This window comes from Bufo bufo, chromosome 3 (genome assembly GCF_905171765.1).
Source record: "Bufo bufo chromosome 3, aBufBuf1.1, whole genome shotgun sequence".
Lineage (NCBI taxonomy): Eukaryota > Metazoa > Chordata > Amphibia > Anura > Bufonidae > Bufo > Bufo bufo.
In genome coordinates, this window is record NC_053391.1 from 586,551,951 (window position 1) to 586,579,457 (window position 27,507).

At 40.5% G+C, this 27,507-nt stretch overlaps 1 protein-coding gene across 9 annotated transcripts in view; it reads left to right on the top strand.

Moving 5' to 3' along the window:
* Positions 1-6,658, top strand: part of HOXC4 (homeobox C4) — a 132,811-nt gene extending 126,153 nt beyond the window's left edge. For 4 of the 9 annotated variants that reach the window (XM_040425835.1, XM_040425838.1, XM_040425837.1 and 1 more), the window contains 4 exons: positions 3,279-3,329; positions 3,929-3,993; positions 4,967-5,019; positions 5,737-6,658. In XM_040425835.1, coding sequence (XP_040281769.1) covers positions 3,279-3,329; positions 3,929-3,993; positions 4,967-5,019; positions 5,737-6,083 — 516 coding nt within the window. In that variant the 3' untranslated portion in view covers positions 6,084-6,658. The other 5 variants (XM_040425839.1, XM_040425840.1, XM_040425841.1 and 2 more) reach the window with 4 other exon arrangements.
* The last annotated feature ends 20,849 nt before the right edge of the window (positions 6,659-27,507 follow it).

The following is a 27,507-nucleotide window of genomic DNA, read 5'->3' on the forward strand; positions in this document are numbered from 1 at the left end:
TGACCTATTGGTGGAAGTCAAGCAACAGAGGTGAAATTCAGGTCACGCTGTCTAACCAGTATTAAAATGCGTGCACTTTGAGGGGAAAAAAAAAAGACCACTTTAAACGAGATTTAAAGAAAATTGAATTTCACTATGGTAGGGCAATAATCTTTGCATTCTGCCAACAAACACAAAATGCATTTTTAATTTTTCTTTCTTTCCTTTTTTTTTAAAAAAAAAGAAAGAATAAATAGTTGTGCTTTCCCCAGAAAAAAAAAAATCTAAAACAATTGAAAAGAAAAATGAATGGAGCTTGTGGAGCAAACTGATATTGGTATTGTATCTAGCTACAGAAGGCAAATAAAGAAGGCAAATAAAATACAAATAGTCAAACACAAATCTGCAGCCTCAATGTATAGATGATGTGAGCATAAATATACAGAATAATACAACTGGCAAGTAAATAAATAAATAAATAGAACTCAAATAAAATAGAAATATATATATATATATATATATATATATATATATAAAATAAAAATAAAAAAATCTGCTGTATATGAGAATTACTGAAAAGTGGTTGATTTTTCTTAGCAAGCACAGATTGCTAATTGCAAGAGGTGCAGGTTAGCAAAACGGTCAGTATGGTAATCGCACCTTCAATGAACCCTTAGGGACAATAGACAGTTATTTTTCTTCAGAACTGTCAAAAAAGACGATTTGTGCAGAGAATGTTCCTCCACAGCCAGAGAATTTTCCACCCTCTTTATGTAGCACAAAAAAAACCAGAGACCTCAGAACTGATGATCTGCTCATAGGGAAACTTCAGAGCTTGGTCATACATAGTTTACAACTCATCCTCCTTGGGTTTAGTAAACCCTATCTGTGCTGTGTCCTTGTAGTGCTGCTGCCTGCTACATTGTGAGCACACAGCTGCCCTTCTCCCCTTTCTCTCTATACAAAGCCCAGCAGTGTGTGTGTTTTAATGCTTTCTGCATAAAGATGTGGATCCCAGATCTGCACCTTACACACAGCCATGGCTGCTCTATAGTCAATGGACGCTGCTTGCAGAAAGAGGAATGGCTTGAAAAGAGAAGGAAAGGCTGTGATTGAGATATGGCTACATTATCATATATAAACATAGAAATATATAGATGTGTGTGTGCAAGGGATCTGACTAGAATATGAGCCTGGACTACAGAACAGCATAGTTATTTTTTTTTATTTTTTTTATTTTTTGCAATTTAATACACTCACATTTATTGAATTTATTGACTATTTAAAATGACAGAAAATAATAAAATACAAACTCACAGACACATAAATAAACACATAGGCACACATACATGACCAAAGACACATATATGCATGCACACACACACACAAATACATGCACAAAACCATATACATGCACAAAGACGTATACATGCACAATGGCAAACATATATGCACAAAGACAAGTACTTACATGCAATAAATACATGCACAAAGACACATATTCGCACAAAGGCAAACATATATGCACAAAAATACATATATGCAATACATACTCCACAAAGGCACATACATACACAAATGCAAACATATGCACAAAGACACATACATACATGCACAAAGGCAAACATATATGCACAAAAACACATACATGCAATACATACGTGCACAAAGGCAACAATATATGCAAAAAGACACATACATACAATACACACATGCACATAAATGCATGCACAGAGACACACATAGATACATGCACAAACATGAATACTATTTTCCTCATGATGCAGGACATATGCTAAGAAGCCCTTTCCCCCCTCACAAGACACATGTATTGCTAATGGACCATGTTGTACATATGTATGGACATGGATGATGGGAAAGTGCACACGGCTGTCCCAGTGGTGCACAATAGCCTGCGCAGGCACCAAATGGATACACTTTATAATGAATGCAGGCACATTAATGCAGGCACAGGAAAATCTGGCATAGCGAAAGCTTTGATAACAGAGCCCAACCATAGCAATCCACAAGGCTGATTCAGAATCCCCCCTCACCCCCCACAATTTAAGTTTCTGCAAGCACAAGCTAGTGGGTACTTGGGAACTACAGCTCCATATAACAGCAGGCTGGCTCACATCTGGAGAGCGTTATAACGATTGTGGGTTTTTTAATGGGACTTTTAATTTACAGACAGCCCCCACCCCAGGAGAGCAGCAGCAGCAGCAGCAGTAAAGAAGGCGCTTATATGCACCCTGTAGAATCGAATTTGTGTGAATACTGCACTCACAGATTCGTCTCTAGGGGGGTATATGGGTGATGCTACAAGCCTCCACTCTGTGTTTTCTTTTTTATTATTACTTTTTGTTTCTTTTTTAGAATAAATTGTCCTGAAATCCCTGGTGCTGAAGGCAGCACTTGGTGTAAAGTGGCTATATAGATGTTGACTTTAGTCTCCCTTCTTTTTGTGCTTTTGGGTTGGTGGAATGGGGGGGGGGGGGGGGGAGGAGTGGATTAAAGGTGTAGATTAAATAATCATAAAATAACACATTATTACATTTCCTATAAAGACTGAACAGCCACCGCAAAAGAGCAAGTCCCAAGCAGTCCAATCCTCCTGCCTGATTTATTGCCTTTTACTGCCCTATAAAAGCTGTTAGAACGAACCTAAAGCCTGCAACACCGCTGGCACATTTAGTGCAATAAATAAAACATAAACAGCTAACTTTATGTGTCACTTTTATTGTTATCAAGTAAAATATGGCATTGCCCTACAAGCTATGATTCTATGCTATAATTGTTATCAAGCTGAACAGGGGAGCAATCACATATCTCCACTCCCATGTTTAATGCCTAATCTAAGCTCTTGATAAAATACCTAATTGGAATAGCTGTTTGCTTGGAAATGTTTACATAAATTCCCAGGGTTTTTTAAGCACTATATTATCTGCTGGAAGTAGCAAGTGTGAAATAGATGCATCGAGCACATAACTACAGTCCCTCTCCAGCTATTTTGGCTTTCTTTAAGAAGGAACTACGATGGGACCCTTTCTAGTTGGAGATTGCATGGTCAGACCAGGTCCTATGCAGCCTTGTTGTGATTGCATTGCTTACTGACTGACATATCCATTCTGCTCATGGGGCTACAGGTTTGGGGACAGGCAAGGAGGCTCTGGGAAGTTTGGGTGATCAAGTGCTGGCAAAATAAGAATTTATTCCAGTAGGCTCCTAGCTGACCACAATGTCTGTTTGATTTTATTTTTTTTTAATGATTTGAATTAACCCTTTGTTTCTCCTTCTAGTTCCTGTGGAGTGCGGCACCTATGGACATAGCTGCAAGAATTACAAGAGAGATAAGTCATTCCATATCCCATAGCTTTACCACCAATGTTTCAGTATTTAGAGTATGAAATATCATGATCTTCACAGGGTAAAGGCAGGCAATGCATATGAATAGTTGACAGTATATTGTTCACATTCATTCTATATCCATTAGCTTTAACTGTTCCAAAATGCATTATATAAGAATGTTTAGTTATACACGTTATGAATAGTTGAGAGCATATAGTATAAAAGTAATTATGGGGCAATTGTTTTATTCATATGTATGTAGCTTTGTATGCATCTATTTTGATATCTAAATCATAATGCTAAATCATTGCATAAACAGTGTGAATATATGCCTATTCCTAGCCAACAGTATATACTATAGGGACAGTAATCAGAGAATAGCATGGGAACAGTTCACTGTACATAAGGGACTTTATGGTATTGATAGTGATTCTATACCTAGATGTGATATATGATTAAACATATGGCTATGCATAGTTACAATTATATAGCATGTAAACAGTTAACAGGACAGAGACAGTTAATGCCATATGATACAGAAGGAATGCTATTCCTATTGATATCCCTGATCAGATAATGACTCTCTCTCTTGCCTTTGCAGGGTGCTCAGACTGTGAATAGGAGTCTCCAGGGTGCAAGAGGGAATACACTACGTATGGCGGACAGGTAAGGGATTAGGATATATTTTAGGACAGATAGTAGATAGATAATATTGCATATTGCATATGAGAAGGTCTCGATGTTTGTAGGAGAAGGAGGAGGTGTAGATTCTCCACCCACCTCTAGTATCCATCAACCACTTCTATATCTTCCTTTTTGCAATAGTCAACACATCCCCTTTGCAGTATCCAGATAAACAGTCAAGAACCAGAGCATAGGGCTTAATGACTGGGTGGCTGCAGCTCTAGAGGAGATCACAACACAACAACAAACATGCAAAGGGAAAATGACATTTTAAATAAGCTTTAGGTTCCTTATCCGGGGACCAGCATGGAGGTTGTGATTGGCTCCTAGAGTCACATGGTGAAAGTAACTTTACGGGGTCGCCAGCTAGTAGGAGGGCTTTATGGAGCAGAAAAACGACAAAGCGAGAAAAATTATTTTCCACTCCAGAAATTAATGATCATGAGTTCGTATTTGATGGACTCTAACTACATCGATCCGAAATTTCCTCCATGCGAGGAATATTCGCAAAATAGCTATATCCCAGAACACAGTCCGGAATATTATAGCCGGTCCAGAGACCCTGGATTCCAGCATCACCACCAGGAACTGTACCCTCCAAGAACAGCCTACACTGAGCGCCAGTACAGCTGTGCCAGCATCCAGGGGACAGGCAACCCTGCCACACACACAAGGGTCCATGGACAACCTCAAAGCAACCACCACCTTGTAGGCAAACCTCAGCTCTGTGAGCTTCCAACACCATCTCTATCCACCACCACCACCTCCACCACCACTCCTTCCCCTGCACCCCCAGCCTGCAACCAGCCTAATCCTGAGCATCCCACCAGCACAGCCACCAAACAGCCCATAGTCTACCCCTGGATGAAGAAAATACACGTCAGTACTGGTAGGAAACTTTTCTTCTGCCTTAACCTCTCTTCTTCATTTTCCTTTCTCTTTTTTTTTTTTAAAGCTCAAAGAGTCTTTGGGTTAGCACAATTGAACTGGATTTACGACTACGAATGGGTAATTACACCCACCATAAATTTTATAGCCAAGCCTGTCTGGGCTGCTGCAGCCATGTGCTTCATTCTGCTCTCTATGTGGAGTGTGTGTGTTTCAGAGAGGGAGAGAGGGAAAACTCCTATATAGCTTTGGAAGGAGTGCATAAATAATTCAGCCACATTGGAGCTAAGGGAACCTTCTTCCTAATAGAACAGAAAGGACTGCAGTTTTTTTTTAGGAATCATTTAGCAGATACCCCTTCTTATGTCTTATATCTGGTGTTTCCCTGTTCCTGATAATAATCGGTGTCTCCCCTTCTTTCCTACTGTCCTCTCTGTTCTTTCCTTCCCTCCTTCCTCTGCTTTCTCCCCTTCTTTCCTTCTGTCCTCTCTGTTCTTTCCTTATTCCCTTTGCTTTCTTCTTTTCTCTCTTCCCTTTGCTTTCTCCCCTTCTGTCCTCACTGTTCTTTCCTTACCTTCTTCCCTCTGATTTCTCCTTTTCTCTCTGTCCTTCTTCCCTCTGCTTTCTCTCCTTCTTCCCTACTGCCCTTTCTGTTCCTTACTTACCTCCTTCCCCTTCTTTCTTACTGTCCTCTCTATTCCTTCCTTTACCCCCTTCTCTTCCTTACCCCCTTTCCCTTCTCTTCCTTACCTCCTTCAGCTTCTTTCCTACTGCCCTCTCTGTTCTTTCCTTATTCCCTCTGCTCCCTTTACTGACTCTCTTCATTTCCTTTCTCAGTGAACCCCAATTACACTGGAGGGGAGCCCAAGAGGTCCAGAACTGCTTACACCAGGCAGCAAGTATTGGAACTGGAGAAAGAATTTCATTATAACAGATATCTGACCAGGCGAAGGCGCATTGAGATAGCCCACTCCTTGTGTCTGTCGGAAAGGCAGATCAAGATCTGGTTTCAGAACAGGAGGATGAAATGGAAAAAAGACCACAGGTTACCTAACACAAAAGTCAGATCCACCACCTCATCCAACGCTTCCAATAACAGCATCATTGCTTCCAGTTCTACTCCCAACGAGGATCTAACGCAAAGCTCAACTCAGGATCAGCGAGAGGATATTACAAGGTTATAAACCCCCCCACCCCCATCCCACAAATGACTCAATATTTATAGAATCTAATGATAATTATAATATTATTAATAATATATATATATTTTGGTTCTTGTAGTTTTTATTTCCTTGTGCGTTGGAAAATTGAGAGCTCTTTTGGATCTACAAAATGGCTTTAAATGCATGTGACAGTGCATGGGATCAGGCTTTATGTCCAGTGCTGTTTTATGTTCCCTGTTTGCTTTGGACACTTTATTTATTTGGAAGGGAGATGTTTTGTGATTTCCTAAAATAAAAATCATACAGGGTTACAGTTTTACCCTTTGCCTACGTGTTGACAATGGTAGAACAAAGCCAATCACCTTGGAGGTGGAACTGATATTTTTTGTTCTTTTGTTTATTTTTTATTTTTTGTATGAACTATCATTATGATGTGATGAGCTTATTTAAGGGTCGCAGCACATGAACTAAAAATTGCCATAATGTGAAGCTATCGACAAGAAAGTTTGGGAGTCCATAGATCCCTTTTGTTGTGTTACTGTGATTTTTATATTTTATTTTATTTTTATGTTGGTCGAGACAACAATGTAAAAAAAGCTGTAAACAGTCCTAGTGTAATGTGACCGTCTGTCTGTTCAATAAAGCAGTGAGTGTGGTTTAGTTTATCCTGGTAACTGTTTATTTTACCTCTGTATGAAACATTGTAGCATCATGTAATGCATTGGGATTGTTCAGGCTTCTATTCTGTGCACTGTCCCCAATTTCACATCTGATAGTGACCTCAGAGTCCCCATAGTCGTGTATGGTCATAGTGTATAGGTTATGTGCTGTTTCCATAGAACATTTATATTTCTATATCCATCATACAATATTAGAGACTATTCCATATTTAGATCTATTCTACAATGCTGGAGACTAATGACTGTGCCCATTCTATAGCCCCCTGCATGAGACATAACATAAACTATAGTAGCCTACCCTGTGTTTATCACAACCCTGCCCTGTGTAAGGCATCTCTTCAATGTAAATAGCAATGACCCCTCTGTGATCTCAGTGCAAGGGCTTAAAGGTTTTCTATGTCAGCTATTTTGCATGTTCTGTCCTATCTTTGCTGCAGAAGAATGTCAGATTTCAGGTAGGCCCATTCCCTTTCAGGCAATATGACACAAAGCAGGCTTCTATCATGGTTTGGAGGGCTAGTATACTTATCACTGTACAGAACAAAAACATGCAGCCATTGTGATACCCCTTCACTTTCCTGAAAACTGCATTGCAGTTAACCTACAAGCTAGAGGGATTTTATTAATATATTATTTTTTATTAATTTCTTTATTCATTTTTTAATTATATATTGAATGCATTTATTTTTATTTTTTTTAAATGATCTATCTATATTATTTTCATGCTATTGTTAATTCTGTGCACTACACACAGATCTAATCACTGCAGCACACGATTTATTTCTGGTGCCCGGCAGTAATATAAATAGTTCAGCATCATAATTCAGGGAAGGAGTGTGAATATATATATATATATATATATATATATATATATATATATATAAAAAAAATTGCTGGATGCTTTCTATGTAAAATGACCTGAATTCTTGTTTTTAAACTATATTCTAAACGATCTGATAGATTTAGCCCTGAGTCAGTGCAGGGAGATGAGTGTGTCTCTGGATGGAAGCTAACCCTTTCTGGGTCCCCCCTCTTTCTCTCACTGTCTCTTTTGTAAACTGCTTCAAAATTTGATGAATTAAAATTGAATGTCGCAGGCTTGAATAAGATGGGGGACTTTTGTACTCTGTGTGTCTGCCCAGAAAGCAGCGGGTACATTAATCAAGTCCCCACTATAGGCTGCATAGATTGAATTAAGAAATAAAATAACATCAGGTCTAGGTAGAAACATTATGATTCGCTTTTTAAATATTTATTGCCTGATAATAATTAAGATTTAGATCCAGCAGAATTGAACAAAAAAAAAAATCTTATTTTGGATCCTTCCTTGTCTGCTGTGATTTTTTTAATCAGAATTTTAAGCCACACAGCTCCAGTCATGGCAATGACACTTACACGATTCTTGGGTTGCAATTGTGGTACGAATGCATTAAACAGGGGCCACAGAAAAGAATGCGAAAAAAAAAAAAAAGACTCAAGTCTCCTGATGCCTTCATGTTGAGAGTGTGAAAAGGTATTTTATTGAAGTTCTGGGGTAAACTGCAGCAAGCAGAGTTCATTCAAAGGACACATTTTCTGTGCCATTAACTTTATTTTAGGCTTGCAGGCTGACCTCTAAACCTCCCTGACCTATGCAGGTCTCCCAACGTGTATCCTCTATGTTATTCTACATGCACTAAATATACAGGGTCCTGATACTTATCTTCCATGTTGAAATGTGCTCCTTTCTTGGGTCCCTGATGTGTGTTCTGTATAAAGATCAAAACATACAGTTTTGTTAATAGAAGAAACTACATTTAGAAGGTTACACTGATAAACATATCCCATGCGTGCAGATAAAAGCAAAGATGTCTCCAATGTCAACCTGAAGTTATAAAACCAAACGACTCAGCTCTCAAGAGCATCTGAAGTGTTCTACTTTAAACAAAGTTGCAGCTTTAAGTGCCTCATCCCATTAGCCCATGCTTTGTATATGGGACTGTATTAAAAATGGCCAAATCAAAGCAATGCCTCCATACATCAACATGAAATGTGCATCCTTCATACACGTCCTGAGAAGTGCAGACAGGGATATGTGCTATCTTATGAGACCTCTGCCTTGCTTTTATGTGTCCAGTGTTATGGGAGCTTGTCTGGGGCTGTAGATTTTATATTTACAGCCTCTGGGGTTGAGCCACAGACCATGTTTCTCTATGCCTGCAGTTTAATGTTAAACTCTTGCTATTTCATATAATTAAAAGACAAACAGGCAGTGTGTGAATTACGAGGCTAGCACTAGTACTGGCAGAATGACCGGGGTATTTTATTGTGATCCTCTATGTCATTATCTCAAAATATAGTTTTATGCACTTCCTAATACGTCCTTATGATTTATGGTCCATGGCAGATCCCCAAGCCAAACATTTTTTGGGATTAAGTGGAGGAGCACAGTGAAGTAAAGTCAACAATTCATGTTGCAGAGCATCAGGACTTCCTTTAGACCTAGAAATCCCAGTGTTTTATGTTGATTACTGAGATCACCCGGGGTTGGGATCCTCCTCTCCCCACAATCAGCCAAGTAAATATTACAGTATTACATGGAAGGGAAACATGTGTTGTTTTAATAACTTATTAACCACATGTAAACCTACTGTCGTGTTCTGTCCTCACCATCTGCAAATCTCCTTTAGTCTGGGCACTGGGAGGTTTTTACTGCTTGGACCTTCACACGTGGTATCTTATGGTGGGACTCCTGCAGCACACGGCAGGGTGGACAAATGGGGAGGAGGTGAATGGGAAGGGGGGGATTTTTGTCATAACTTAGGGTATGGGAGTAAATGTGGAAAATGATTGTGTTTTGTTTAAAGTTCATTATTAGAATTATAAATAGAAAGATAGTAAATAAACAAATATTAAAAAGCTTCCTGTAGTAAATGATGGTGCGAGGTTACAGCTACACACTCTTCAGGATTTTCTGCATCCCATGTCCAATATATGGCAGAGAGAGAAGTCATGATGAAAGGAGGTTATAAGTAAAGCAAAGAAGTAATGATAAAATGGCAAAGGCTGACATCACACCTTCAGTTTTTAGGCACTTTTTGGTACAGTTTTTGTACAGATTTCTGGAATCAATATACAAATCGTGAAATATCAGTCTTGGCGGTATGCTTCTTCTTTCATAAAAAATGCATGTGTGAATCCATCCTATAGCCAGTCACTTGGCAGTCCTAGGAAGTTTGCTGTCATAGTGCACAGCAGTGGGAATATAAAGTGGATTATAATACAATCTTGATTGTGTGCAGTGTGATAATACTGAATGGATCAAGTAAATCAGGATTAAACACTAAAATATAAATCGTGATTAGGAATAGAATGGTCTATCTATCTATCTATCTATCTATCATATATATATATATATATATATATATATATATATATATATATATATATATATATATATAATCTGTCTATACGAAATAAAAAGTGAGCTAGTTTAGAATAGACCCTACTGTAGGTATCTGAGGCCATAACACGCATTTGGGGGCATTTGGAAGAAGGAAGGGGCTTAGCTCAATGTTTTGCTTGGGAAAATCAGGCCAATAAATGTTTAAAGTCAATTGGCAGCGTTTGGCAGCAGGTTAGTTTAGCATTTTCTCGGTCATGACCCCATCCTGGAACAATAGGGTCATTCAGTGGGGTCTTCTAGCCTCGCCCTAGTAGACACTCCGGTCTCAGCTATTGTGTATGAGCAGCAGGTATTAGAGCATTGCAGTGTATGGGTAAGTGGAGTATCAGAGAGACTGCCTTCCCTCTATACTGGGATTACATTCATATCTACATACAAAGCATTAACATAGGTGGAATCAGATGATAGATGTGGCTTGTTAAAGCCCAGGGCTATTCTAATCTAAAGCTATATCATGAGTAAGATCTATAATAAAATATAAAAACAAGGGATACATAAATAATGGCTGTCATAATGCATCACATAACCTGAGCTGACTGGAAGACATATATTGGCACAAGGCAACCTGAGAGGCATCTGGTCAACAAAGATTGGATGGAAAAGGTTAGAACAAAGCCTTATCTGCTGATTCAGGCTTAGATTAAAAAGAATGACCCTCCAGTGGAGGTACTACAAGTCACATTCAGATGTCTGTGCCATACAAGACACAGATTGTGATATGGAAGACATAGATTGCATACTCAGCATTCATATAACTTAGGGCTCATGCACACGGCCGTATGTATTTTGCAGTCCGCAAAAAACGTATCCAAAAAAAATACGGATGGCGTCCGTGTGCATTCCGTATTTTGTGGAACGGAACAGCTGGCCCCTAATAGAACAGTCCTATCCTTGTCCGTAATACGGACAATAATAGGACATGTTCTATTCTTTTGCGGAACGGACATACAGAAACGGAATTCACGCGGAGTAACTTCAGTTTTTTTTGCAGACCCATTGAAATAAATGGTTCCACATAAGGCTTGCAAAAAAAAAACAAAACGGAACGGACTTGGAAAGAAAATTTGTTTGTGTGCATGAGCCCTAAGGGTTAGTTCACATTGGGGTTCTTGGGCTCTTTTCAAAATTGAAACAGAGATCATTTTTTACCATTAGGATCCATGGCATTCATTAGGATATGTTAGAAATGGAAGCTTTGGAAGAACATGTATGTTTATATTATACATATATTTTGTAAAAAATGTTAAGGAATGATGGTTTTCATTCATTGTCAGTCTTTCCCAGCTTTATTAAATAGGACAGATTTACTAACCACTCTCTACAACCTTTCTACAGAGAACATACTGGCATTGCTTAGCACACTGTGCTCCACCATGTGCGACCTGATGGGGATTACAGTACAGGGTAGACCAGGATTCCCACTCGGGATAGGTTCACATCTGTGGCAGGCATCCTGTTCTGTTGTCTGTCATAGGAGGGTTGCATCATATTTTATTCCCCTAAAGTGGGGAAAATTGGCTTCTACCTCACAGGTTGTTTTTTTTTTTTGCCTTCCTCTGGATCAACTTGCAGTTTGACAGGCCGAACTGGATGGACAAATGTCTTTTTTTGGCCTTATGTACTATGTTACTATGTTATATGACGACCACCGTTCTGTTGGGTTTTTGTCATGCTGTCAATATACCAGACAATACTGCACTATTTTGTCACTTTATGGATCTTTTTAAGAAATGACCAATAAAGAATTGTTTTATCGAGACGCAGTGCTGGATTTCTCTTACCGCTATTTTGTCCTATATTTTTGGGGGAATCTGAGACAGAGGCTCTTAACAAAGTTCATTTTCAATCAGCAGGAGACTAGCCCAATAGTCGTAAAGTAGGAAAGTAGAAGGGGGGTTGCCTTAGGCCTCTTGCACACAAATGTTTTTTTTTCCGTTTATGTTCCGTTTTTTTGTGTTCCGTATACGGAACCATTAATTTCATTGGATCTGCAAAAAAAAACGGAAGGTACTCCGTATGCCTTCCGTTTCCGTATTTCCATTCCGTTCAAAGAGAGAACGTGTCCTATTATTGTTCGCATAACGGACAAGGATAGTACTGTTCTATCAGGGGCCAGCTGTTATGTTCCGCAAATACGGAATGCACACAGACGTCATCCGTATTTTTTGCGGATCCGTTTTTTTGCGGACTGCAAAACACTGAAAAAGCCATACGGTCGTGTGCAAGAGGCCTTAGACTGGTTTAAAGGTGGTTTAGTCAGAAATATTGGATTGCAAAAAAGACATAATGGGATCGTTCATGGCATCAGTTTCCCTCCATCTTTTGTGTGTGAATCCACCCTAAAAGCAGATACAGACTATACTATACAAATCAACATCCATTTTGCCCCATAGACATTTACCATAAACCTAGGAACCATAGACTAATCAATGATGGATGTTTTTTTTTATGCAAATAAAAATGAAACAGTAAGTGGATTCAGATGAATAGGACATTCACAGAAACGTCTGCAACAAATCTGCTGGTTGTGAACAAATCCCGAAGCTCCCTTTACACAGGCCAATACACAGGCAATTATCAGGAATGAACCGACCATTGCAGATAATTGCCTGCCTATCAGAGGTGGTGAGAGCCTCATTTACATGCAGCAATCATCTCTTTTGTATGGGGGCAGATTGTTTACCTGAGACAATCTGCTGCCCAGAAACAATGATTTTGGTGTCCACATCTGTGTCTGCCGGTTCATCGGGTGATTGGTGGCAACTTTACACAGTGCAATTATTGGAAATGAGCATTCATACCGATGTTCACTCATGGTAATTGGCCTGAAAATGAGCCCATGTAAATGGGCCTTAATGCCTTGCATAATTTTGTAATTTTCAGTTCCCTTAAAGGACCTATTCTTAATGGCATTTGAAAATATGTGTGAAATACGATGAGAAATCCTATTTATTCTTTTATTGGCCCCAGATTTAGGGCTTGTTCACACGACCGTATGGCTTTTTCAGTGTTTTGCGGGCCGTTTTTAACGGATCCGTTTTTCCATTTTTTTGTTTTAGTAGTGCATCCGGTTTCATTCTGTTTTTCCGTTCCGTTTTTCCGTATGGCATATACAGTACACAGTAATTACATAGAAAAAATTGGGCTAGGCATAACATTTTCAATAGATGGTTCTGCAAAAACGGAGCGGATACAGAAGACATGCGGAGTACATTCCGTATGTGTTCCGTTTTTTTTGCGGACCCATTGACTTGAATAGAGCCACGGAACATGATTTGTGGGCAATAATAGGACAAGTTCTATCTTTGAACGGAACGGAAAAACAGAAATACAGAAATGGAATGCATCAGTTTTTTTTTGCAGAACCATTGAAATGAATGGTTCCGTATACGGAATGCAAAAAACGTTCGTGTGAACGAGCCCTTAGTCTCTTTTTGTTCCATAAAAGCATTAACTTAAAAAATTAAAACAAAAAACAAATACCCCCCCTGCAGATATAAACAATGCAAATGCAAAAATTCAAACCACTGACGTTTATAGACTAAAAATAGTACCGATATGGATCCATTGGAACGTGTTGAGTATAAAAGATGGAAACCATTTTAATAAATTGACACTGTTTTCTATAAATGAACAAAATGGATTAAAATACAGATCTGTAATTTAGAAGTGTGAATGAGCCTAAAAACAAAAATCACAGATTTTGATGCAGTTTTATGTGTCAAAGGCAGAAGTAATGGGGAGTATAGGGGTATGTTCACACACTCTGTTTTTCCGCAGTGAATCTGCAATACATTGCTTTCAACCACATACTGAAGAAAAAAAAGGGAGATGCGACTTCTTGGAGTGGTTTCCCCTCGGAAACCATGGTGTGTATCTGCAGGTCAATTAACCCTAATAAATGTAACTAAATAAATGGATGGACCTGTGGTATGAAAAATGAAAAACTGCTTTGGAAATTAAAGGTCCAGCTGCGAATTTCCGCCATGAATTCCACGGTAAATATATGTCATTTTTTCAATGTGTATTTTTACAGTGTGATTTGTACATACAGTGTGAACATACTCTTAAAGAAGGACTTCTACTCCTACTAGCTGGATTCTGTATTGGCTTTGCCTCAAAAAAACTGCATCAAAAACTGCAAAAACGACAACAGCGTCAAAAACTGCATGTGTGGTTCTAGTCTAAAAGAACCAACTAGTTAAATGTTTATTTATTTTTTCATATAGAACTTAGTCTCGTTCGCATATGTCAGTTGCGTTCGGCCAGTTGTTTTAGGGCTCATGCACACGACCGTATCTATTTTGCGATCCGCAAAAAATACGGATTACATCCGTGTGCATTCTGGAACGGAACAGCTGGCACCTAATAGAACAGTCCTATGCTTGTCCGTAATGCGGACAATAATAGGACACGTTCTATTTTTTTTTGCGGAATACGGAAGTGGAATGCACACGGCATAACTTCTGTTTTTTTTATGGACCCATTGAAATGAATGGTTACGCTTACGGTCCGCCCCAAAAAAAAAAGGAGCGAACACGGAAATAAAATATGTTCGTGTGCACGAGCCCTTAGACTGGAAGCCGGACATAACTGAAATATTTGAACTGCACTTTAGATATGGCATCTGTACACTAGCGGAGGACAGAAAATCTGAGCATGCAGCATTTTTCTGCCCGCTGCTATTTGCCATCTGGCATCCCAACTGATGCGCTGGATGTACGGGAACGATCCCATCGTTATGGGATCAATTCTGGCTTCAGTTCCCCTCCGGGGTTTTTCTGCTTCACGCTGGAGGGCAACTGCAACAGATCGCCGGACATATGTGTAGGGCGGCCTTAATAAAGAAAAAATAGAAATAAACAAAAACAGTGAGAAAATGGAACCCTGGCTGATTATCTGCCTGCTGGCTTTCAAAGCCCTTCAGCAGAAGATTGTCTATCCAACTGTTTTATTGCCCTTTGCCACAGATGTTTGGAGTCAGACAACCTCTTACCACCAGATCATTGTTTATACCAGGGAAGTTTTGGGAGTAGGCGCTGTAGCTTTGTTCTCTCCTCATTTTTCTGGATTCCTCCCTATGCTCTGTTTTTGGTACAGATCTGGCAGATCTGACAACATCTTGTGATCTTCACACGTAAACAGGGGAGTCAACCAGAGCAAAATCTGATTAAAAAAAAAAAAAGCGAAAAACTTCAATCCTTGGTTTTTCTGGTTTAGAATTTTTTTTTTCTTTTTTACTTTGTCAGGGACAGGACTTGGGAAACAAGGTCACACTGAGTTCTTCTGCAATTAGCCTTGTATGAGAGATGGGGTCTGAAACCTATGATCTGCATTGGGGATCCATCTACTGTGCTGCTTTCTCATTAGTAAAGAAGATAATTAAAGACTATATGGAATTTTACAAAACTGTTTCATTTCTCCAATGCTTCTAAATTTTTTTAAAAAAATCAAGCATCTTTGCAACTTGGCTTGATTGAACATATCCTCCCGTTGGTTGCATACAGCATTTATGCAGATCTCCGTCTTTCCATGGCTATGACTGCGAACAAACATCCCTGTTTGTAGTGGGATTTTGTGGTCATGGGTCACTCTGTTTTATCTGCTTCCTCTTCCACTATGTGTAGGTTACCAAGAAGCAGAGGACTAATACATGTATACAGGATCTGCATAGTTGCTGTATACAGCATTGCCTAAATGAAAACTCCCATTATTGCTATCATTACAGATTCCTCAGGGTTGACGCTTAACTTTCCAATTATGTGCATGCGACCATCCCAAAGTGCGTTGAAAAGGGGGTCTTCTCAAAGAAGGGGGATGATCTTCTCAAAGAAAATGGGCGTTATTGATAATATATGGTGGAACTAGAGCTGTGAACCTAAACAATTTACCACGTGCTATTAAAATATTAGTAATGTATATTAATTCCTGCCATTATCACCTTACCCATTTACTATACACATTCATTGGTGATTTTGACTGTAAGGAATATTTAGTATTTAATCTACACATCCTCTACAACCTCTATATTTTATTTCCCCTCCACCTCTTAGGCGATCAGACCCCGGCATTGTCTGCTCCATGTTAGATTGCCATTCACCAAATATGGTCTGCCTGAGCCAGGAAGATCTAATGAAAATTGATGATAGACTGCGTTCATATGGGCAGAGTCAATCGTGACACCAACACATAGAGACAATAGACAGGATCCTAATTTCAGTGTGTGTGTATATATATATGTATATGTGTGTATATATGTATGTGCGTGTATATGTGTGTATGTGTATATATGTATGTCTGTGTACATGTGTATGTGTGTATATATATGTGTGTGTGTATATATATATATATGTATATGTGTGTGTATATGTATGTGCGTGTATATATGTGCATGTGTGTGTATGTGTGTTTCTGTGTGTGTATGTGTATATATGTATGTCTGTGTACATGTGTATGTGTGTATATATATGTGTGTGTATATATATGTGTGTATGTGTGTGTATATGTATGTGCGAGTATATGTGTGCATGTGTGTTTCTGTGTGTGTATGTGTATATATGTGTGTCTGTGTATATGTGTATGTGTGTGTGTATATGTACAGTATATGTGTGTATGTGTGTTTCTGTGTATATGTGTATGTATATGTGTGTATGTGTATATATATATATATGTGTGTCTGTGTATATATATTATTATTTATTATTAAAGCGCCATTCATTCCATAGCGCTGTACATATGATATGCGGTGCACATACATAATACAGACAATTGCACTAATCATAAACAAGACGAGTTACAAACTGGTACAGAAGGAGAGAGGGCCCTGCCCGTGAGGGCTGACAATCTACATGGTATATAGGAGAAGGACACAGTAGGTGCGGGTGAAGCTGGTCATGGCGGTATAGAGGCAGCAGGGTCACTGGTTGTAGGCTTGTCTGAAGAGGTGGGTTTTCAGGTTTCTTTTGAAGGATTCCACTGTAGGTGAGAGTCTGATATGTTGGGGTAGTGAGTTCCAGAGTATGGGGGATGCACGGGAGAAATCTTGGAGGCGATTGTGGGAAGAGGTGAGGAGAGAAGAAGGTCTTGTGAGGAACGGAGAGTGCGTGTGGGGATGTATCGGGAAAGTAACTCAGAGATGTAGGGAGAGGACTGGTTGTGGACGGCCTTGTATGTATTTGTTAGTACTTTGAAGTGAATTCGCTGGGCAATGGGGAGCCAGTGAAGGGATTGGCAGAGGGGAGAGGCAGAGGAGTAATAGGGGGAGAGGTGGATTAGTCGGGCAGCAGAGTTGAGGATAGATTGGAGGGGTGCGAGAGTGCTAGATGGAAGGCCACAGAGGAGAATGTTGCAGTAGTCTAGGCGGGAGATGATGAGGGCATGTACAAGCATTTTTGCAGATTATATGTGTATATATGTGTATGTGTGTATGCGTGTATATATATGTGTGTGTATATGTACAGTATATGCATGTATATGTGTGTGTGTATATGTGTGTATGTGTATATATGTGTGTATATATATCTATCTATATGTGTATGTATATATGTGTGTGTATATGTGTTTGCGTGTATATATGTTTGTATATGTACAGTATATGCATGTATGTGTGTTTCTGTGTATGTGTATGTGTGTATATATATATGTATATGTGTGGGTATATGTACAATATATGCGTGTATGTGTATGTGTGTGTATGTGTGTGTGTGTATATGTGTGTGTATATATATGTGTGTCTGTGTATATATATATATATATATATATGTGTATGTGTGTGTATGTGTGTGTGTGTATATGTGTGTGTATATATATGTGTGTCTGTGTATATATATATATATATATATATATATATATATGTGTATGTGTGTGTGTGTGACTCATTTTATCTTTTTGGTGATGGAAACTGAAAATAAGCCATAGGGACCAGCCACACAAATCCTTATCAAGTGAAATTCTGAAGGAAAGTATTATTAGAGCATACACACATATTATTATTATTATTTATTTGAAAGCGCCATTAATTCCATGCTGCTGTACATCCAGCTGGGGTTACACAAATATAAAAATACAGTAAACAAGAAACTATTAACAGACTGGTACAGAGGGATAGAGGACACTGCCATCAAGAGCTTACAATCTATAAGGGAAGGGGAGAACACAGTAGGTGAGGGTATAGGCTGCTCATGTGGCTGTGTGGTGGCAGCATGCTGATTGCAGATGGTAGGCTTTCCTGAAAAGGTGGGTTTTCATATTACTCTTGAAGGTTTGGCTGTGGGTGGAGAGTCTAATGTGTTGGGGTAGTGAGAAATCGTGTAGTTGATTGTGTGAAGGACAGATGAGAGGAGAACAGAGGAGGAGGTCCTGTGAGGATCTGAGATTACGTGTGGGGATGTATCGAGAAAGCAGGTCTGAGATATAAGGAGGGGACAGGTTGTGGAAGGACTTACATGTAGTTGGAAGTATTTTAAACTGAATTTGCTGGGCAATGGGGAGCCAGTGAAGGGATTGACAGAGAGGGGAGGCAGAGGAGAAACGAGGGGAGAGGTGGATTAACCGGGCAGCGGAGTGGAGAATAGATTGGAGGGGAGCGAGAGTGCTGGATGGGAGGCCACACAGGAGGATGTTACAGTAGTCCAGGTGGGAGATGACGAGAGCATGCACTAGTATTTTAGTTGACTCAGGGGGGAGGAAGGCGTGAATACGAGAGATGTTCTTAAGTTGGAAACGGCAGGTGGAGGTGAGGGTTTGGATGTGTGGCTTAAAGGACAGGGGAGAATCAAATGTTACCCCCAAGCAGTGGACCTGTGAGACTGGAGAAAGCGTTGTGCTACTAACTGTGATGGATAGGTCAGGTAAGGGGGCTGAGTGACATGGGGGAAAGACAATAAATTCAGTTTTCTCCATGATGAGTGTTAGGAAGTGGGAGGAGAAAAATGAAGGAGGGAAGTGACATCTGGGCCAGAGAGGTAGATTTGAGTGTCATCAGCATAGAGATGGTATTGGAGGCCATGGGACTCTATGAGCTGTCCCAGGCCGAATGTATAAGTGGAGAAAAGGACCCAGGACATAGCCTTGAGGGACATAAACTGAGAGGGGGCGTGACGAGGAGGTAGTGTGTGATTGGGAAATGCTGAAGGTTCTGTTGGTAAGGTACGAGGATATCCAGGAGAGGGATAGGTCTTTGATGCAGAGGGAAGAGAGGATTTGTAAGAGGAGAGAGTGGTCAACAGTGTCAAAGGGAAGAGAAAAGGTCAAGAAGGAGGAGCACAGAATAGGGACGTTTAGCTTTGGCAGCTAGCGGATCGTTGGTGACTTTGGTTAGGGCAGTTTCAGTGCAGTGATTTGGTCTGAAGCCGGATTGCATCTGATCAAAAAGTGAGTGGAATGGGAGGTGAGAGGACAATTCGAGATGGACATGTTGTTCTAGGAGTTTGGATGCAAATGGAGCAGTGAAATGGGATGAGGATAAAGAGGATGGGTCTAGGGAAGGCTTCTTCAGTATAGGTGTGACGATTGCATGTTTAAAAGAGGAAGAAAAGATATTTGGCTTAGGGATAGCCAGTGAAGGCAAATAAAATGACAGCACAGATAGTGGGTAGAAATCTAGTTTGGTATCACCACAGGAAAATGGTAGAAAAATAAGGATGAACTTCACATGCAGCTTTTATAGTAGTTTTACGCTGCTAAGGCTGACCACACACATAAGATCACTGATAGCTGAATGAACAGCTATTCTTCCTGCCCCCCCACCCCCATACACATGCATGCTTGGACTCACTGAGACTGCATGTGTTTTCAGTGAGGAGAAGGGTGTAGGACACTGTCAAAAACCTCTGACCATGGATTATCACCACTCTGGCATGTTGAAATCCACCATGCCCAACCCTTCATTCTTCCTACATCTGCTGTTGGGGGAGAATTGGGACATGCACATTAGATGGTCTGTAGGTCCTGACATAATAAGGGAGTTTAGATGACATTCATCTAATGGATATGGCCAGCTTTAAGGGTTTTCTGACTGTTTAATATTAATGGCCTATCCTCAGGATAGATCATTAATATCTGATCAGTGGAGATCTGTTTGAAGAGGCCATGCTGTTCTGATGAGCGCAGCATCTTCCTAGCAGCTTACCAAGCACAGCGCCGTTCATTGGATAGTGGCTGTTCTTGGTATTGCAGCTCAAACTGTTTCACTTGACTGGGGCTGAGCTACACCTAGGGCATCTGACTGATGAATGTGACACCACTGGCCTAAGACCACTTTTCCAGCTACTTAGTTGCCCCTTCTGGTTAGGGAGCACTTAAATGGGTCAATGACACCTTGTTTTTTTCTAACGGGGCATGGGGCCCGTCAAGGTGTTCTGTTTTGCCAAGGTTAAGGGAGGCCAGTGTTCAAAACAGAACATTTGCTTTCATTGAGTACCATATATACAGCGATTGGGGAGTCAGGTACAGTAATAAACCATCTCTGCCTTCTCTATTGAGATCCTGGGTGTCACCGACAACCGGTTCAGCTCTACCACAGCTACAAGGGCATCCAGAAACGTCATATGCAGACCTGCCTGAAGTTTTCGTCCAGCAGTTTGGAAGTATGTTATGTTATGATCTTTTGTTCAGCTAAGAGATAAGCAGAGCCCGAGGTATTTGGAAGCCTCTTATGCCATGTGTCTCCCATGGTTTCTGACTACAAGCAAACCCTGTGTAGTCTGATTCTGCATCCACTCTCCTTTTATTTCACCTCCACAACATATTCCTTATTTCTAATGGTTGTCCCAAAACTTAGTCTTGAAATCAATTCTGAAGTCTTCTAGCCCTGGCTGCAGCTGGATCACAATTTTCCTGCCTAACAGAAGCATAAAGAACCAATGTTTTCTAAACGGCAGCAGAAACAGTTGTTTAATGGTTCCCCAGTAATTTGCTTAGCTCCAAAATCAACTGATGAAGTCTGCGGCTTAATTTGCCTTTAAACTAATAAAAAGTTCTTTGGGAAATCTAGTAATCTTTCGTTAAATGCTGTTAGGCATGTAGTTCTATGGCGCATCAAACTATTTCCTCTATAGATTTGTCCATCATGTAAAAGGTCTGCTGATTAGTGATGTACGGCTCTGAACATTCGAGTCCACTAATGATCACTGAGAATACAACATATCCTACACTACTGCGTGTTAATATATAGCTTAGAGACAAATCAACTTTCTGTATCTACCTATAGTCTGTCTATCTATTATCTATCTATCTATCTATCTATCTATCTATCTATCTATCTATCTATCTATCTATCTATCCATCTATCCATCTATCTATCTATCTATCTATCTATCGTACTAACAGCCTGGTACCGAGGGGGAGAGGACCTTTCCCGCGACACCTTGCAGTCTATAAGGGGAAAGGGAAAGATACAGAATCTATCTATCTAGAAGAAAAAAATTCCACGGCACTCCCAAGGATGTAGTTTAAAAGTAGTGTTCTTTAATCACCAATGCGACGCTTCAGTCCTCTTACTGGGACTTTTGTCAAGCAGTAACTTGAAGTCCCAGTAAGGCTACTTTCACACTGGTGTTTTGGCTTTCCGTTTGCGAGATCCGTTCAGGGCTCTCACACGCGGTCCAAAATGGATCCGTTTTTGCCCTAATACATTCTGAATGGAAAAGGATCCGCTCATAATGCATCAGTTTGCCTCCGATCAGTCTCCATTCCACTCTGGAGGCGGACACCAAAACGCTGCTAGCAGCGTTTTGGTGTCCGTCTGACAAAACTGAGCCAAACGGATCAGTTCTGAAACGCAATGTAAGTCAATGGGGACAGATCCGTTTTCTCTGACACAATCTGGCACAATAGAAAACGGATCTGTCCTCCATTGGCTTCCAATGGTGTTCAAGACGGATCCGTCTTGGCTATGTTAAAGATAACACAAACGGATCCGTTCTGAACGGATGCAGACGGTTGTATTATCTGAACGGATCCGTCTGTGCAGATCCATGACGGATCCGCACCAAACGCGAGTGTGAAAGTAGCCTAAGATGACTGAAATGTCGCATTGGTGATTAAAGAACATTACTTTTGAACTACATCCTTGGGAGCGCCGTGGAATTTATCTTCTTTTTATTTGGATGCTGGATTGCCCCCGAAGCCGCTGGCACACCGCCATAAATTATTTTGCTGTGCCGCCCATATTTTAATTAATCTATCTATCTATCTATCTATCTATCTATCTATCTATCTATCTATCTATCTATCTATCTATCTATCTATCTATCTATCTATCAATATTCTATGCATCATATCTAATATCTATCTATATCATAGCAATCTATCTGGGACAATGTGCCTCCTATTGTAAAATAAAAGAATATTTGTGGCCACGGGAGTCAATGCAGGCTGCAATCTTCCGATGAGGTAAAGCAGTTTACAGTATAACGACGGCCTCACACAGAATGTTCCGCCTCAGTATGCGGAGGTCATTATATACTGCAGCACTCCAGCAGCATACCCTCTTGTGTACTCACATGCTCAGATGAAAATGGCCTCATTGATGCCCCTGGGTGCCAAAATGTCTAAAGAACAACCCCCCAACAAATTAGGTGTTAAGTCACATTAGTTAAGTGTGACTTAGTGGTTGGCAGATCTAGTAATGATAGCCTTATTAGTGACACAAGTTGTCCTTTCTAGATGACATTGCACTAATTCTAGGAAGAGAAAGGCTCTATGACTGAAAGCTGATGTGCTCTGTTTTCTGTATTCATCTATAATTGGGTAGAACTTCCGAATCTGCGTTCAATAGACTTTCACTGTTAACTGGCCATGTTCTTCTTAAAGGGGCTGTCTATCTGCATTCACCCACTGGAAACCCAATCCTGTGCTACCTGGGTAGATGTCCCCCAGAACAGCCCAGTATCACTGAACCCTGCTTTCCCCTCCCTTACTGTATGTGTCGGCACATCACCATGCATGTGACTGTAAGGGGCAGGCAGAGCAGGATCCTAGCACATGCGCAGGGGGCGCAATCAGGTGCGTGTGCAGAGGTGTTGCCTAAGAACAGGATGAAGAAGACCAGGTCAATTGCAATATCAAGGTTTCATGTGTAACCCTAAGGCCCCTTTCACACAGGCGAGTATTCCGCGCGGATGCAATGAGTGAGTTGAACGCATTGCACCCGCACTGAATCATGACCTATTCATTTCTATGGGGCTGTGCACACGAGCGGTGATTTTCACGCATCATGCGTTGCGTGAAAATCGCAGCATGTTCTATATTCTGCATTTCTTACTCAACGCAGACCCCATAGAAGTGAATGGGGTTGCGTGAAAATCACAAGCATCCGCAAGCAAGTGCGGATGCGGTGCGATTTTCACACACAGTTGCTAGGTGACGATCGGGATGGGGACCCGATCATTATTATTTCCCCTTATAACATGGTTATAAGGGAAAATAATAGCATTCTGAATACAGAATGCTAAGTAAAATAGGGCTGGAGGGGTTAAAAAAATAAAATAAAAAAATTTAACTCACCTAAATCCACTTGTTCGCGCAGCCGGCATCTCTTCTGTCTAACTGTGAGCAATAGGACCTTTGATGACGTCACTATGCTCATCACATGATCCATCACCATATTGATGGATCATGTGATGGACCATGTGATGAATGCAGTGACGTCATCAAAGGTCCTATTGCTCACAGTTAAAGACAGAAGAGATGCTGGCTGCGCGAACAAGTGGATTAAGGTGAGTTAAAAATTGTAAAAAAAAAATTTAACCCCTCCAGCGCTATTGTACTATGCATTCTGTATTCGGAATGCTATTATTTTCCCTTATAACCATGTTATAAGGGGAAATAATACAATCTATAGAACACCGATCCCAAGCCCGAACTTCTGTGAAGAAGTTCGGGTTTGGGTACCAAAAATGCGCGATTTTTCACACGCGAGTGCAAAATGCATTACAATGTTTTGCACTCGTGCGGAAAAATCGCGCATGTTCCTGCAACGCACCCTCACCTTTTCCCGTAACGCCCGTGTGAAACCAGCCTAATAGGAATTTTTGGCAAGCTATTTGGATTTTTTTTATGCTCGTCATTAAACCTGTGTCGTTAGTTGCTGTTGCTTACACAGTGCTGTGCAGAGATTGTCATTAGTCAGTCCCATATAATGTTCCTATGGCCAATTTCAATGGAAGTTACCAATCAGCATATTTTTGGAGTGGAGGAAGGAACCTGGAAGAAACCCACACAAACTCCATGCAGATGCTGTCAAACTCAGTAACCCAGTGCTCCCAGGTAACATATGACCACTGGGCCACTGTGCTGCCCTGAATAGTTAGGCTTCTTCCCCCCAGTAATATTGTCAGAGCCTCCAAAAACTTATGGGAAAGTACGGACTCGCCAAAAAAAAACTTCTCAAAAGAAGGTACAGTGGCCTTTTCATGTTGATTGTTGGATTTTGAATCATTCCTTCTGCCTAAGGCCTCTTGCATATGAGCGCTTTTTTTTTTCAGTTTCCGTTCAGTTTTTTTGTGTGTTCCGTTTGCGGTCCGTATGCGGAATCATTCACTTCAATGGGTCCGCAAAAACAACGGAAGGTACTCCGTATGCATTCCGTTTCTGTATTTCCGCTCCAAAGATAGAACATGTCCTATTATTCTTCTTAAATCACGTTCCATGGCTCCATTCAAGTCAATGGTTCCGTATGTCTTCTGTATCCGTTCTGTTTTTGCGGAAACTTCTATTAAAAATGTTATGCCCAGCCCAATTTTTTAATGTACTTACTGTTTAAGGCTATATGCACACGAACGTTGTTTGTTTCCGTGTCCGTTCCATTTTTTTTTTTGGGGATAGGATGCGGACCCATTCATTTCAATGGGTCCGCAAAAAATGTGGACAGCACACCGTGTGCTTACAATATATCTATCGGCACTGCGGGAAATAGAGTGGCGGTGCGCGTGTCCCAGGGCAGGCGTCCCATGTAGATCAAAGGAAGAACGGACCAGCGCTCTCTGTTAGTATATCATCTTGTGATTTATTGTCACTTTCCAGTGACGGCGTTTCGGCATACAATCTGCCTTTATCAAACACGGTTTATCGAAACGCCGTCACCGGAATGTGACAATAAATCACAAGATTATAAACTAACAGCGAGTGCTGGTCCGTTCTTCCTTTGAGCACACCGTGTGCTGTCCGCATCAGTACGTCCGTTCCGTAGCCCCACAAAAAAAAAGAAAGAACATGGCCTATTCTTGTCCGTTTTAGGCATTGTTACAATGGATCCACAACAACAACAAAAAAGGATAACATACGGATGTTTGCGGACCGTAAAACACATACGGTCGTGTGCATGTAGCCTAAACAATATTGTATGCTTCCGTTTCCGTTTGCGATCCGCAAAAAAACGGATCACAAACAGAAACCAAATGGAAAAACTGAACGGCAAAACGGAACGGAAGCAGAAACACTACTGAAACAAAAAAAGGGGAAAAAAGGATCCGTTTAAAACGGACCGCAAAATACAGAAAAACGCCATACGGTCGTGTGCAAGAGGCCTAAATCTGTAGAGATCAAAGTTTTTAAGTACAAAAACATCTGTAGGGTAAAGAACTATGGTAAAGTGCATATAAAATCAGACTTATACAAGCATGATATAGTATGGAATATGGTAAGTAACGCTATATGAGACTCATTCTTGTGGCGTACAAATATTAAAATAGAGAAGATGAAGGGACATGAGACCTGTTGAAATGTTCTTGGAATTAAATTATTTCTGCCAAAAAAAATGACGAAATCTCGAGCTGAGGGAGTGAAATAGAGGCCCTAGCTGACAAGTCACTGGAACATTTACATCTATAACAGTGAATGATACAAAGTACTTATTCTCCTCTTTCTCCTCTGGTGGTCCGTTCTCCTTCCACAGTCCGAAAACATACTGGAGAGTTAAAACTGTCCTAGTGTTTGCGCTCAGGCATTTAAGCGTGCACCTGCCTCCTAGCAGTCGGAAATACAATATCATTTCTCTAAGGCTACTTTCACACTTGCCGCTGCCGGATGCCAACTGATGGCATTAGTAAGACTGATCAGGATCCTGATTAGTCTTAAAAATGCCTGATCAGTCAGAAAAATGCATTGAAATGCCGGATCCGTCTTTCCGGTGTCATCCGGCAAAACGGAACCTGCATTTATTTTTTTTCACCTTTTTTTTCGGTCTGCGCATTGAAAAAAAATGCATTGAATGCCGGATCCGGCACTAATAAATTCCTATGGAATCCGGCATTCAGGCAAGTCTTCCGTTTTTTTGGCCGGAGTCAAAATGACTGAACTGAAGACATCCTGATGCATCCTGAACGGATTACTCTCCATTCAGAATGCATGGGGATAAAACTGATCCGTTCTTTTCCGGCATTGAGCCCTTCTTTGACGGAAAAGAAAAACGCAAGTGTGAAAGTACCCTAATCTGAGTTACATAATGTTAGCACTATATAGGTACATGTAGATAATAATAATGATCATAGCTACTTAAAATAAATTAAAAACGTCACTTTGAAATATTTTTTACTTTTTATAACAGAGGAAAGACATGGCCATATTTTTCATTTGACCCTGTTATGGACCCTTCAGTCATCTTGCACATAGCAGTACCATTGGTGAGGACATCTGCTGGAGTGCACAGAGATGACAGATGGTTTCTGAATGAGTGAAATCAAGTGATTACTGTCATTTCTACATTTATCTGAGGTCCTGTTTAGCCACGGCAATGTGATGGCTCCAGGAATAGCAATAATTAAAAAGGTTGTTTTATGTAGAAAGGGCACAACGCCAGTCCAAGGGCTGTGTCTGGTTTTATAGCTCAGCTCCATTCAATTGACTGGGGCTGAGCTGCAAACAAATCATGGACAAGGGATGGGCTCTTTCTGGCTATAAACAGTAGATAATTCTTTTAAGGCCTCATGCACACGGCCGTTGCCGGCCAAGGCCCGTAGTGCACTAATCAGTAATATGTAATCAGACCTGCTAAAATGTGAAGTTTCATGTATTGCGCAAAAATACGCGCATCATTAATTGCCTTTTTGCGCAATCACGAATATATTGGAGCACTCTATCTGCATATAAAGCTATTGCAATGTTCTGCCGTGCCAACCATTTTCTCCAGTCTCAGGAAACTTCTAGCAGCTTGAAAAATGCAGCAAAAGTGACCCACGCCTGTATTGTGCGCACAATACGCGCCTATTACATTGCCGATTTTCGCAATCAAGAAAATAATCGCGAATTATGGAATTCACGAATATATGAAGAATATTCGCAAAATATTGCAAATTCAAAAATTGCCCCTGCCGCTCATCAC